At 37.7% G+C, this 15,223-nt stretch overlaps 1 protein-coding gene across 4 annotated transcripts in view; it reads left to right on the top strand.

Annotated features, from left to right (window-relative positions):
* Positions 1–15,223, top strand: part of VPS36 (vacuolar protein sorting 36 homolog) — a 27,053-nt gene extending 11,830 nt beyond the window's left edge. Inside the window, exons 7-15 of one of the 4 annotated variants that reach the window (XR_008429214.1) lie at positions 651–683; positions 803–880; positions 1,302–1,436; positions 2,338–2,403; positions 2,908–2,972; positions 3,417–3,501; positions 5,951–6,027; positions 6,111–6,338; positions 6,441–6,524. Coding sequence is in view for 3 of the 4 variants with exons in the window: in XM_053934501.1 (XP_053790476.1) it covers positions 651–683; positions 803–880; positions 1,302–1,436; positions 2,338–2,403; positions 2,908–2,972; positions 3,417–3,501; positions 5,951–6,027; positions 6,441–6,654 (753 nt within the window). In the remaining variant the exon portion in view is untranslated. Of the gene's footprint in view, positions 1–650; positions 684–802; positions 881–1,301; positions 1,437–2,337; positions 2,404–2,907; positions 2,973–3,416; positions 3,502–5,950; positions 6,028–6,110; positions 8,317–14,830 lie in introns of those variants that run through there. The other 3 variants (XM_053934502.1, XM_053934501.1, XM_053934503.1) reach the window with 3 other exon arrangements.

Genomic DNA, 15,223 nt, shown 5'->3' with positions numbered 1-15,223 from the left:
GAGTACTTAAATGAAGAGATGTTGCCTCACATTTCAGAGGTTTTGTCCCTCAGATATTCTCTTCCTTGCTCATTTAAAATGAGTGTTTCTTACTAGTTAAGTGACATTACTAATTAAGTAACACTGATGAATGTAAAGCTGTCTTGTCAGGAGGAATACATCTGTAGCTTTACAGCTGTCTTGCAGCTGGCCAGAAACAAAAGATCTCCTTGAGGGAGGGTTAATTGTTGGAATAAAACCTACCATCACTACCCAGAAAGCTTCCCCCACCTTGCAGAGACCATAATAAACTTGGACAGTTTAATCTTTCTTGGACTCAGTATCTCATTGTCCCTTCCTATCACATGGACATCATAAATCAGACCAAAATTCTATTCATATACTGGAAAAGTATGTGATTGTTTGATTCTCTTCTTCGTTCTTTGTTGTTTATTTTAATTATGAGATATGCTGTAAATTTATTTTAATTATGAGACATGCTGTAAATTTCTATCAACAAATAAGGTATGGTATCTCATATTGTAACATACTCATCTAAAAGGGTAGAAGCTCTTATGAATAGCTTGGGTAGGTGGACAAAGGCATCTCCTGTGTCCATAAAACTGAATGCTGTAATTATACTTATCAGCATTGTCTGCTTTTCATTTCAGGCTTTTGAGGACCTTAGCAAACTAATGGAGAAGGTATGGATGAATAGTATGTGTCACTTGGCCAAGTAGACTTAGGCTTGTTTTCTCAGTTTTAAGCACACTTTTTTTCTCTTGTGCTGGAAATTGACTTATCTGTGAATGTTTCTTGATAGGCTAAGGAAATGGTGGAATTATCCAAGTCAATAGCTAACAAGATTAAAGAAAAACAAGGTGACATCACTGAGGATGAGGTAAATTAATTTTGTTTTTAAATTCTACAAAAATGTTCCTATGAAAAGCAAAAAGCTGTCTGTTTAATAATGTAGTGTTAATAAAAACCCTTGCTGGTTGGTTTTGTTGTGTTTAGTCTCTTATACTTGGTGTAGAATTTACTTGCTTAGTGTTAATTTTTCTTTTAACTTTTTTTAAAAGCAATGATTTTACTGCTATGTTTCTAATTTTTTACCTGTGCTGATCAAAACCAAATGGTATGAAAACCATCAAAACCAAATTGCCTTCTCTTTGCCTAGTAATTGACTTTTTTGGTAGTAATCTGAGGGATTTATTCACCAAAACTGTGTTATAGTAATAAAATTTTTAAAATATTTTTAAAAACCAGAATCACTCATTAGTGCTGTATTTTTAAATTTATTTGTTTGTTTGCTTGTTCAGACCATTAGATTCAAGTCCTACCTACTGAGTATGGGTATAGCTAATCCAGTTACGAGGGAAACATATGGATCTGGTACACAGTACCACATGCAACTGGCAAAGCAACTGGCTGGAATCCTGCAGACACCCTTAGAGGTAAAGCACCATACCTTGCACCAGCATTTTCCATGTGTTGAATTTTGATGTAGGTGTGTTTTGGCTGTAGTAGTCTGCCTCTTTTTAAAGCAGATTTAGCAGCACAGCCTCCTATTCAGTATATATATTCCTGTTAATGGCAGGAATATATATTGCCTTTTTGAATAAAAAAATTCAGTACGAATTTTTCTTTGGACTAATGCCATCAACTTCTGATTTGCAAAATGTTGATGAGATTTAGAAAATTATTCAAGTGGTCTTTCTTCTATTTGAACAGCCCTGTATTCATCCCTTGCTGCAGAGTATTGTTTTTTTTAAAGAAAGAGTGAAATGACACTGACTGAAAATAAAAGTAACAAGTCTTTTTAAACTGCTTAAAATTTATATATTTTGCAAATATAGGACAGAATTATTAAGTAGATTACCAGCCCATAGTAATATCTCATGTTTTAATTCATCTTAAGCTATTAAGTTTAATAAGCTACAAGTTTCTCACCAAAAAGTTAAATTTCATATTGCAGCTTAAAAGGCTATGTTCCTCCTAAAAAGCATGTCTACTACAGTATTTTTGTGAAAGGTATGTGCTATCTACTGTGATCAGAATTGAAAACTGAGTTTTTCTGAAAAATAAAAATGGTAAATTGGTTGATAGATTTAATATATTGAAATTCCTTGTTCCTGTGATTTATTCTCTGCTTTAAAATTCACAGTCCTTGGGTGTAGTGTCACTATTTTTCATTTTAAAATGATTAGTGAAAGGTACAACTTACCTCTTTAGTTTTTTTCCCATTAGGGCCCATCATTTAGCCCCTCTGTTTCACCTGTTTAATCAGCCACCTGCAAGTAGAGATTGAGTTTCCTGGGCTAATGCTGTTTCTCTTACTTGTGCTCATGAACACAGGAGCGAGGGGGGATCATGTCTCTGACGGAAGTGTACTGTCTGGTGAATCGTGCTCGAGGGCTAGAGGTGAGACACGGTTCTGGGGCAGTATAACAGGACTTCAGTCATAAGGAAATTAAAGGGTAAAAATGTTCCCTACCAATGGCTCGTTCTACTTGTCTACAACACTCCTTATTAAAATTAGAGGGTTTTTACCTTCCTCTTTCTCATTTTTCTTTATAATACTTATGTGTCCTTTACAAGCAGTAATAATGTATGCTGCTTTTTATGATACAATGTAAAAGGGAAAATCCATACTTATCTGGAAACAAAACTTAAAGGTCAGAGACCACTAAAGAATGGTGAATGTTCTGGGAATTTTTTTTAACAAAATGCAGCAATCCTTTCTGTAAACAAGGCATGAAGGATTATTATAGAACACAGAATGAGGGAACAGAAAGGAGCATAGAAGCCAAGAAAATAGGCTGCACAATAGAAAGGAAAAAGAATTAACAATAAGTGTAGCCTGGTGTATGTTATACTATACACCTGAAATGCAAGCTGTGAATAAATGTTTTACTGTTTTTGTAGTTGCTGTCACCAGAAGATTTAGTAAATGCTTGTAAAATGCTGGAATCACTGAAATTACCACTAAGGTAAGAGCTTTACAGATTTATTTAGAACGCATGGCACTCATAGGTCACACCATGATGATTTAATATTTTACTTGAAGTTGATCTTTTTTGTGGTTGTTGTGGGTATTTTAACAAAGTCATTCTTTGTTCAAAGGATGCTGCCATATGCATTAACATCCACTCTACATTAAAACATTAATTTTTAGCTAGGAGGATGTCATTTTTTCACTTAGAATTTTTTTCAGACTGGAAAAGGGTTAGGGTTAAGACCAGACATATGCCCTGCTCTTTTCTGTCTCTTCAGATTTTGAATATGCTGTTAAGTTCATCTTAGAGAGCTTGCTTGGATTTGGGGGGATCTTTTTCCCCTTTTGTAAAGTAGTTATAGGTGTGGATGCATTAGAAACATGACCATAAGTGATGTGCACAAGGTTTTGTTACTTTGCCTCTCTTTTTTGATTTTAGGCTTCGGATATTTGATAGTGGTGTGATGGTGATTGAACTCCAGTCTCATAACGAAGAGGAAATGGTAGCTGCTGCTTTAGAGACAGTAAGTGTACTTCATTTCCTTCAGTGTTCTGACCATGCTAGGGAAATTTAAACACATTAGGTAAAAAACTTTAGGTATGGAATTTCCTCTTGAGGTTTCAAAATACAAAGCATTCCACTTCGTATCTTCTAAGAGAAATATTTAAATAGCACTTCTCATCTTCAAAGTTCCCTGCAGACAATAATCTTAATCATTACTTTCTCTTTCAGGAATAAATCACTTTTCTATCTCTTTTTAAACTTCATTAACCTTCAGCCTTCCTCCAAATCTTTTGCACTGTAGGCTGAAATTCATGGCATTTATTGAGCACCTAATTTAACAGAAGTGGACTTCAGACACTGTACTGCTTGAAGGCAGTGGAAACAGCTCTAAAATGTTGATACAGGTGGTTGTTTGGTTTGGGTTTATTTCATAGAACAGTACACTGTATGTGTGCCAAATTTGCTGCTGTGAAGAGCACTCAGTAGAAGAATAGTGTATATAGAATTAAGCCAGCTTCATCGGGGAAAATAATAGTATGAATTGCTCAGTGTCATAAACCTTTGTGGTGTTGCTGCCTCTGGACACTTTACAGTCCTGTTATCCCATAATTGGTTTCATTTTTCCATGTCTTTCTGAGTGGAATGTAATTTTTTTGGTTTTCATACATTTGAGGAAGGGCTGATCCAGTGTATCCAAAGTTAAATGTCAAGGTCAAAGAGGGGCAGTCAAGAAAAAGTAGAGCTATCACAGACACCTCCTCACTTGACACAAGGTAGACTGCTCAGTGTGTTTTGCATGAGTGTCACCATATAGCTTTTACTCATCAGAATGACTTTCAGATAAGAGAAATAGATAAGAGAAATGTTTACAGTGATTTAAAAGATTCCATTCTAAATCAACAACATTGAAATGCTTAAGTCTTTCAGTATATGTTAATATTTTCAGTTTATTTTCTTAAATTTATCGAAAAATACCAAGACCATTTTAGGGCTTTTTTCTGATTATTTTTGGTTTCTAATGTTATTTTTTGTCTTCAGTAAGAGTGCTTATGTCTTTGAAAAGAAAGGAAAAACCTTTCTTGATAACAAAGGAGGTCAACTGCAAAAAGCAGCAGATGGTGGATTTATTACCAAGGTGCCTTTTTTCTGTTATTTGCATAATATGAAACTTTGGCTCCATAGAAGAATTGAAGGGAGAGGCTTCAACTGAGGAAGACTAGCTTGTATGGAAAAGGGAAGATGAGATCAGACTAGTGGCCAAAAGCACCCATACTTTAATGTTACTGCACATTATCCATTAAGTTCTGAGAAGTGAAAGGAAGCCATAGGGCTTCAGGCAGGAGAGAGATGTAATTTTGAATGGTTAGTGAAGACAGGAAATGACACTGACATCAAAGGAATCCGACAGCACCACCCTTGATGAACGTAGTGGTTTGAGGAGGAAAGATAAGTAATCACCAATTGTATAGCTGACGTGCATTACTCAGATTTGATCTCTTAGCTTCCAAAAATCTCATGTTAGGACTGATTTAATCTGAGTTTCTGTAAAAGGACTACTGCTGAGAATGATGTAGAATAGACCCCTCCCCACCCAGTTATGTGGGAAACAGGAAATGGGAACTACATCCGGATTTACAACTCTGCTTGAATCTAAAGCAATGGAGAAATGGAAAAATTATTAATTTTTAGGGAATAAAACCCGTTTATCTGGGAAATTCAATGCAATAATAAGTCTAGACTTCATATGTGGTATTTTTCTAGTATTTTGAACATCCACATGTCCAACATGTGTGAGAAGGCTTCATTTTATTAAGTAGCATGGTTGAAACAAAAGGGCCAAAGTTTTGAGTCCCAAGAGTGAACCTGTCTTTTGTGTCAGCTGAATGTGATGGTGGCTTTTAGTTATTCCTCTAGTATGCCATAATGTCATGTGAATTACTAAGGTTTGGGGATTTTCCTGTAGGCAGTGGGTGTATTTTAAATGCCATAAAACTCAAATTCTTCTCTTCCACCTGGGATGACATATTTCTACACTGATGAGCTGCCCTGAACAGGTCTTTCATTTCCTCGTTTAGGCTTCAGTGTTTGCAGAATCACTTAGAATAGTTCTGCTGTGTAAATACTGATGGAGACTGTATTCTGCTGTCTGAGCTATTCTAATATTTCAGTTCATTTGGTTCCAAGGCATCTTTTAAAAAAATCCAAAGGAAAGGGTACCATATGATTTTTTTACAGATGTAACTCTTTTTTATACTTAGCAATTTTCCCAGGACACAGAAGAGATGTTTTTAAGGGGAAATACTCATAATTAGTTGTACTTTTAAAAAAGCAAACAAATTAATTCTCTTCTCAAGGGATTTGCTACCAATTTATCACTTTACAAGGCTACACCTGATTCAATAGCTGAGAGAACTTTGTTGTTCGTCTAATGCCATAGTTTGTTTATTTGTGTATTTGGTTTTTGATAGGTATCCGAAAAGGGTTCTCTCACAGCTGATGAGTTTGCTAAGCTGGTGGGGATGTCTGTTCTCTTAGCCAAAGAAAGGTAAGTAATAATTGTTGTGTTTAATACTTTAGTTATCATGTTGTCCTCAAGTAATACAGGACATCTTCTTTTGCTTTCTCTAGGCTGCTTCTTGCAGAAAAGATGGGCCATCTTTGCAGAGATGATTCAGTGGAAGGCTTGAGATTCTACCCAAATTTATTTCTGACACAAAGCTAATACCACTTGTGTACAATTTGTTATGTAATAATTGAACAAGAGAGCAGAATCCTTCCAAGAACTGACTTTAAAATTCTTATTTTGTTAGTCAGCTGCAACAGACATGAACATTGCGATGCTTTTACAGTTCTCAGGTATTTCAAGTGCTGAATCGTCTTACATGGAACTGAAAGGAAATAGAAATCACAAAGTCAGAAGCATGTCTATTGTCTCAAGACAACTCACTCCTTTTTCAGGTTTTATTTGATGTGCTGTGTAGTTTCTCATTTCAAGAGAAGATTCCACATCAATGAAAGTGGAGAGAATATCACTGTAGAGTGCTGTGAGGGTCAGCGCCCGGAAGCCAGGTTACTGCATACTCCAATTCCAGTTTGCCTGTGTCTGGAGCAACAAAGCAGACAGATGTATCCAGTGATAAGAAGCATGACTCTGGTGTGTACTGAGGTATAAGGAGCAAACTAGTGTAGAATAACCCCTTCTCCCAGAAGTGATGAACAGTTTTCTAAGGGAGGATCTTGGGGTTCTAGAATTTGAGACAGAAAGAACCTGCTGCTAGAGATATTACTGTATGTCAGGCTATTCTAGAAATTACCGTGTTTCTTTTGTTGTGTCTTACACTAATATCTCAGATAGAAGCATTGTTAGCACAGACTTCCTCCCTTCTCTTTCCTTGCCATCTTCCTTCCTGTCCATTTATGTTGCACTTTGGGTGCCCTTTCTCTGTCCTCTCTGTAGCAGAGTGGAGCAGCCTCCTGTCACTTTACCAGACTCTGCTTTAATGTGCTTGTATTTTATCTTGTACTTCTAACAAAAGTTAATAATTTGTTTGTTTCATCAACCTATTACCTGTTCTGGGGAAACAGTTCATTTGCTTACCTCTCATATGTGAAAATTAATATGTTTTCTATATTGAAGGGAGGAAGAAGACTATCACCCTGTGTTTAATAATCACAAAGTATCATTGTTTGGTATTCCTCACCCTGTGTTCACACTGAATGCGATATAATAGCCTCAGTTTTCATAACTCCAGTGGAGTTGCTACACTACTTGAAGATCTGTCATGATAATAACAGTTAAGTGGATTTTTCTGATCCACATTACCTAAATTTTTGGCATTTTGAAGTGATTATTTTTAATAAATAAAGTTAATTCAAGGTATTGGCAAGGACAGTATACAGGTGACTGCATTGTGGTTGTGATGGCTGGATCAACTTTACAAGAAAGCACCAAAAGGCTTTTAACATGAGCCTGAAGATATTTTCAGAACTATTTCAGTGTTACCATAGCATGAGTTAAGAGCCTGCCAATAGTTCAGTGCAGAGATTCCTACAGTGATCATGCCTGTGGCTTGTCCTTTATATCCAGGGAATTGTGTCCTCTTACTCTTGTCACAAGCAAACTTTCATGTAGTGCTTTCTTTAAGGCAGCTTTCCTCTGCTCCATGAGGGCGCTAAAAGTGATGTCTTTGACATGGCTGAAGGAACCACTTCCACACTATTATTACTGTGTCAGTCACCTGGTGTCATCTCTTCAGGAGCCTTACAGCTTGCTGCTTTCCTTCATCCTCCCCACAAGCCAAAGGAGAGATCCATGCAAAGTACACTGAGCACCACATATCTAAGGAGGGACTGAAAAGTGAGACATTTGGAAGCAAAAAGCTGTTTTGTGACAACTGTCTCTTTTGCCCAATAAAAGCCTGTCATGGAAGGCCAGTGGTTTATGGGCCTGAATGTCTCCCCACAAGGGGGCACGTCAACAAAACCTGAGAGGAAATGCCAAGTGTTCAATGCCAGCCTCTGTCCTCCAACCCCGAGTGTTTCATTATCTTACTTAAGCAATAATAATGCAGCCTGTTTAGAATAATGGTACCTTCTCAAGCTTTGCTTTTCCACGATTTTTCCTTGACTTTGTTTTTCCTCCAGACAAAAAGGCTATAGGGTAAATTGTATTGCTGGTTTAGAATTTAAACAGACAAATGAGAAAATGGCTACTAGAATGTAAGAAAAATTAAAACATTTTCTTATATAGATTGTTCTGTTGATATTTTTTTTCCTTATAAATGTTTAAAATGCTTTAAAATGCTTTACACATTAAAATCTTGTGGTTCCATGAGGCAGGTTTTTGAAGCACATCATATTTTTACTGTCTTATTTTGTAACTAAAAGGGTACAATATAGTTTTGATTTAAAGGGCAGAATGAAATGTAATTAGAAGGCCTTGCTTCTGTTGCTGAGTAGTCTGTTACCCATCCCAGCCAGAACAGTTAAACTGTAGGTGTCTACACAAGCACTGCTTTCATGAGATCATATTAGTTTAATACAGAAGGTATATATATGAACCTTTCCTGTTTTGATTATTCCTAGGATATTTGTATCACAATATATGACCATTTTGCCAGGGCTGCCTACACAAATAGTACTTGTCTTTTTTTGGAGCAGTCTTAAATGATGATTATGTTTGTCATTTGAAAAGATGGACCTTTTTATACCTCAGACAGGAAAACACTCCTCAGGAATCTGTACATCTTTTCCGTTTCTCCTTTGCCTTTGTTTTCAGGAAAATTACATTCAGCCGATGGAAACATGGATCTAATCTGGACCATATTTCTGAAATGCAAATTTTTTTCTTCTGAAAAGTATATGTGGACGTGCATTTGGAAGTCTTCAGAAATGTATCTTTCATAATCATTTATGGGTGCATATTGATTAGCTAAACTCTTTGATGCTCCGTTCTTCTTGAACAGGACTTCCATGGTTTGTCCAAAGAGCCTGACTGTGCTTCTAAAATTAGTGCAAGTATTGTGCCAGAATTCATGAGTACAGTAGTGGGAGACAGTAGGAGCCTGTTGCCAACTGTAGAGGTTCCTGCTTCCTGAAGCCTGGCAGGCACTCATTTCAACTGGACAGGTCTGTGAAAATACATACTGAAAAGGCAATTCAAAATTATTTGTGGATTTGATAAGAAATCATTGTTTTCTCTAGGAGGAACTCCCTCACCAATGTATTTTCTGTTGAGTTCACTTGACAAACCTGACAATTACGTTCCTTCTCCTATTCTAGCAGTTCGCATTTCATCCTAACTCTCAGCCCTTCAGGCATTCATGTGAAATGCAAGACCCTATAGTTCCAAGTCACCTGCTGGGAAGACTTCAACTATCATTTTGTTCTCCAAAGAATGAGCTACAAGTATTCAAGCTGAGAGAATATTCTAGAAATATCTCTTGGTAACATTTATCTGTATTTTAAAGATCTATTTAAATACTTTTATTGGAGCAGAAGTCCAAGTATCTGTCCTCCCAGACACCTCCCAGGTAGTTGTCCTGTCCAGTAGGCTTGAGAGTAATTTTTCTTTGTGGTTTAGAATTAAGATATTATTAAAAAAAAAAAAAAACCACACAAAAAAAAAAAAAAAAAACAAAAAACAAAACAAACAAACAAAAAAACAACCAAGCCCCAAACCAAAAACACATATCAAAACAAAAATTCCAGGAGTGACAGAGACATCTTAAATTTCAGAAAACCCCACAGCCTGCTAGTTAGCACGTGCTTATGGAGAGGCAGGTCTGACAGAAACTGCACTGCTTCATATCCCTGCTACACACCAAAGACCAGGTAGGATCTGCGGTGTCCTGCTTTCCCACTGGATTCCGAATGCTGTGACTTCACGTTTTCTAGTGATGAAAGAGCACACCCTGCTCTGCCATGCTTACAGCAGAGATGGACAGCAAGTTCAAGGTAAAAGGGGCTGGTTCTGATGGAATAGTTGATGTGAATCTAGTCTTGCTCTGACCTCAAGGCTCAGACTAGACTTTTTGCATTGAAATACAATTCCAAGTATTTTACGTACTTGTATTGTCATCAGTATTATCTCAGGAAGTTGTAAAGGTGGGGACTGATCTAACTTAAAGGCTGTTTCACTGTATGTTTCAAGCCAAAGGTCAAATCAGTGCTCCTGTGTCACTTGCTTCATACATGCAGAACACTCACAGAAATGAAAAGATGGGAGTTGCTATTTTCTTTTAACAAACAAACAAAATTTGCAGGAGGATACATTCTGTGTGAAGCACTCTCTTTTTACAAAGAACAAAAAAAGCCAGTACAGTTGCACAGAATACATTTGTGTCTGTTGCTGGTATGGTATTTTTACTGTGGCTATTTAGTGACTCACATCATGTAGGTAGAATTCTTTCTAAATGTTGCCTAAATAAAATAGTATTGGACACGGGATATGAGAAACATCTGCTGTTTCAGCCAGGCTCAGCAGTTGTGTGTGTGTGGCATAATTCTCCCGAGTTTCACTTAGCATTGGACAGAGAATTTGAGGTGTGTCCTTAAATTGAAAAGATCTGGTTTGATCCACCCATTAGATGAGAATGGCAAAACTCCCACCGACTTCAAACCCAGGCTTTGTTGTGATTATCAAATGTTGACTAGTTAGCAGCTCTGGAAATCGGTGTATTGGGTATGGCTGAGCTCTAGCAGGGAGAAGCAAGAGCTTAAAACACATTCTGGAATGACAAAATGTTTTGGTCTTCTCAGTGGAAATATCAAACTAGCCACAACTGTTTGCAAAGTGACTGTTTCTGATCTTTCTGCATTTCTACTGTTTTATCCACAGTGTTTTGAGAAAGTCCAAGATTAGGAAAATTCTTTTTTTTCCACCAGGACTCTATTCATAAGTTACAAGGCCAGAAGAGACTAATGATAATCTCACTTGACCTCTTGGCTAGCAGAAACTGCAGGACTTCCCTTATTTCATTTGTATTTGAGGTAGAACTCCTCTTTACGAACAACAAGAGATTGCATGTTCTGGGAAATCCTACTGCAGCCCTTGGCAGATTATTCCAGTGACTATTACCTTGTTGGAAAAATTTTTTTGCTGTACACAATCAGAATGTGTTTAGCTTTGGTTCTAGCCGCTAGACCTAATATTCAATAAATGCTTTATGAAGCATGAGTTCCTGTCATGCCCAGTTTCCTGGAATATAACAGTTTCTTAAACATTTATCATTTGGGGTCTTTTTGCCCACTTTGCTGTTCTTTTTTCTGCTCTTCCAAAGGCTTTCCATAACTACCTAATTGCCCCCATAAATTGTGAACACCACTATGGGCCAAGGAAAGCTACAGTAAAAGTGTTAATTGCAGAGGTAATTTGTTGCCCCAGTTTTTATGCCCCCAGCCATGCCCACAGAGGGCATTCCTGCGCTATCAAACACGTCCTTGAACCTGTGCTCGTGCTCAGTTCATTCCCCATGCACATAGCTCAGACTTGCCAAAGTAAGGTGACACTGTTCTCTGCTCCAAACCTGTGGGCAGCAGCACGAATTCATGGATGTGACAGCGGGAGCTCAAGATTAGCTAACTCAGTCTGATCTCCAGATCTTTGTCAAGTAATGACTTCCCAGGAGGGAGCTGCACATCCTACAAAGTTCTAGAGTCCTTGTTCCTAGATGTGTCATTTTATGGGAGCTATATTAAAACAGGTACTGTTGGCTAAAGCCCAGCTTTAGAGATTGGTAAATTCTGAAGAAAAGTGACTATCACTGAACATTCTCCCAAGCTGCGTGTTATCGGAAAACTTGAGCAGTGATGATGTTACATCCTCTTTTAGGTCTTTGAAAAATTTTTAAATTGATAAAGCCTAATCTGTGTTTAAATCTTAAGGTTAATATGTCCTCCATGAAAATTACACATTAAAAGGACATTTTGGAATCAGTCAACACCTAATCATTTTAAAGCATAATGTGCTAATCTACACAAGCATCTTTCATGGAAATATCAGGTCTTACCAATTCAAATATTCTACGGAAATGTTAAGGATTATTACATTATAAAATTACTTCCTCTACTCACCAAAGTTGTAAATTTATCTAAAATACATTTTTCACCAATTTCTGTCAAGTTGGTCAAGTGGTATTGGTCATTATACTCTCCCTTTTGTTATCAGCTTTTCCATCCCTGTTTCTGGAATCAGGGCTGTTCTCTCTTTACAAACCAACCAAATCAATGAAAACCCACACATGATAATTCATCCAGTCATCTAAAACCTCCACAGCATCTCCAGACCAACTGATTAGGAAAATAAAATTAAAAACTGTTGGATGAAAGTTTATCCAGAGCTGCTGATTTTGAGTTCTTTAACTGGAGCTGCTCTTAATTTTACATTCTCAGGCTTGCATTGGTACAGGAAGTATTTTATTACAAATCTGGAATTTTTGTCTGTTTTTCATCCCAAAACAGAACAGAAATATTTATTGAACATCAGTGTTTCTTTTGCATTCCACTTGATTAGTCAAATTTTTCACATAGCAGTAGAATAGCAACAAATCTTTTTTCAAATTTCAAGTTTCAAATTAATTTAAAAATTAGACAAATCTTTGTCACTCAGCATTGCTGACTGTAGATCTCATCTTCTTTTACATTCTTTACCATTTTTTTGTTTCTGATTTTGCATTTCTGACAATTTTAGCACTTTTGTCCTACTTATTTTTATTAATTTAAATGCCTTTGGTCATTAAATTGTTCATATTCTTGTCTCTTGTCACCTGTCCAATCAAGACTACAGTGTAACTTTTTTTTTTTTTAAGCAATTTTCTTGAACAATGCAGAGATATAATTTCCAAAAGGACATGTTTCAGTTTCTCACTCTTTCCAGCTTTCTGAATTTTCCCCCTAAACCATCAAATATTTATATTACAGTTTTGGCCCTTACCTTGATTCTCTGTAACAGATGATTCTCTTGTATCCCAGCCAGCATGGCTTTGGAGGTTTCACAATTAAATCTCCTTTACCAGTGTGGGTGAGGGCAAACAGATTTCTCTGGCTTGCCTGCTTATCATTACTGCTCCCCTTAGGAAGCTTGAGGTCAATTTAATATCAGCAAGAGAAGGCTTTTAGCATATTTTGCACAGATAGAAAACACATACAATATCACATCTCTCCCCCCTACACAGAGCAGAGAGGGAATTTAGTAGCCAGCCATTCTGCTTTCACACCTGGTGGTCTCTGGACAATATGTGCTACTACACGATCTTTTTTTTTAATGCCAACATAAGAAAAAGACATTTTCTTCCCAGCCCAACTGTGCTGGCAGTGGGGACAGAGCCAGAAACCAACATACCACCTTATGCCCACTGAAAACCACCAACACAGCCAATCTGGTGATTGTGCCCTTCATGTAAGTACCCTCAATCTGGTTTGGGTAAAATCAAGCAGACCAGTTTTAGCTCCTGGCTGCAGTCAAGGTGGCTGCTCTGGCCTGGCTAAGCAGAGGCAGCTGCCCACAGCCTTTAGCACAACTCATCACCGCACGTGCAAGTGATTTCTGCTCAGCTGCCAGCAGCTGGAGAACACATAATCCCATTTTTACAGGCCATGAAGCTTTTTCCTGTTAGACCTTCCTGCCATGGCTGTCTTCAACATTTCAGCCACACGGGCTGCCTCAGCCCAGCAGCTGCCTGGGATCTGTGTGCAGGTAGGATCCGTCTGCACTCCCCGCTCACTTATCACGCTGGCAGCTGGTGCTAGAGATCAGCAATTAAAGGTTACTCTCTCTTTGTATCCTTCAGTGTCCAACTTAATTTAGATCTCAACGTTTTGGTTGTGGGCTAAATGGGTACTCGTCTGCTCCCTTGTTCTCCCATCCCTTCTGTTATTAGTTTCTCGCTCTCTAGGGAAACCAACTTTAATGGCAAGGATTTTATCCACCGCTAGCCAGATGCCTCAGAGACCAGCACCATTGAAGTAGTTTAATGAAAAATATGTTCCTGATGAAATTTGGATGGCATGTTAACAAAGACAGATCTTAGTCCTCAGCATTGCAGCAGGTGTATTATGTGCAAACATAATCCACTGTGCTTCAAAGGGTTTAATAAAGTAGCCTGTCTATTTATCCTGTGCTCATCCTCCTGTTATCTGGGGTCTTTACAATTTCCACCATACAATCATAGGGGCAACTTTTGATTTCTAATCATCATTTTTTGGACTCTGTCCCCTTTTGGAAGTGTTGACAAAAAGGCAATACAGGTCTGGAAGAAGGCACTGAGGGGGACTGCAGTGACCTGAGCTGCTGTCTTGGCTTTGTTTCTGACTTTACTGTTTGAGCATAATGTCAGCAAATCCATTTACTCTGGCAGAAAAAAAAAAGGGGAAAGTCTTTTTCATCAGCATAGAGAAACAAAAGATCAAAGATCACTCGTAACTCAAAAAATACTGCAAGACCATTGGATCAAAGGCACTATAATAAGTGCAAAATACTGTGATACAAGTAAAACATCTTGCCATGTGTTCCAGACTCTTTCCTGCTGCATGGATTTCTTTACTTTCTCCTCTGCATTACAACAGGGGAAAGAGATTTTCTTTCCTAGTGATTGAATCTTCAAAAGATTGTGCTCATAGTGGAAAAAAGCCTGGCAATATATCCACCAATATAAGATTTTTCAGATGTTAAATATAGGCAGCAAGTGAGACTGGAGTTTCAGTCTTGGACTTGAGCAGATGTTTCAGAGCAGATGTTTCATTCACCTCACTCTTTTTCTTCTCTGAGCTTCTCCATCATCTGGCACCTACTTACAATATTGTTTTCTTTATTACCATGTATGATTTCTTTCCTGTTTCATTCAAACCAGACCCAGTGCCAAAGTGCATTCACTTGTGCCAGCTGGTACCTTCCATTTCCAGTGGGAAAGATGCTCCTGGCAAGACTGCACACCTCTGCACTTAGCACCTCTACAGTGGCACTGCCTGAAGGTGAATTCTTGTTGCCAGAGTCATGGACACAGGAAGCTCCTCAGCATTCAAAGGAAGCGTTGCCCAGTCTCACCACAAGACATGTAACAGGTGATGTAAGCTGCAAGTGTCTGGTGAAAAAATGCAGCATCCTTCATTTATTAGACTGAAAACACACGTGACTGTATCCTCCAAAACATCAAACAAAATCTTACCTACAATAAAAAAACAGGCAAGTTAGAAACCCCCAATGGTACACACTTCTATTAAAAGAAACATGGAGAATATTTAGA

The sequence above is a fragment of the Vidua chalybeata genome, chromosome 2 (genome assembly GCF_026979565.1).
Source record: "Vidua chalybeata isolate OUT-0048 chromosome 2, bVidCha1 merged haplotype, whole genome shotgun sequence".
NCBI lineage: Eukaryota > Metazoa > Chordata > Aves > Passeriformes > Viduidae > Vidua > Vidua chalybeata.
Note: the sequence above shows the minus strand (reverse complement) of the source record. Positions and strands in the feature narration are given on the sequence as shown.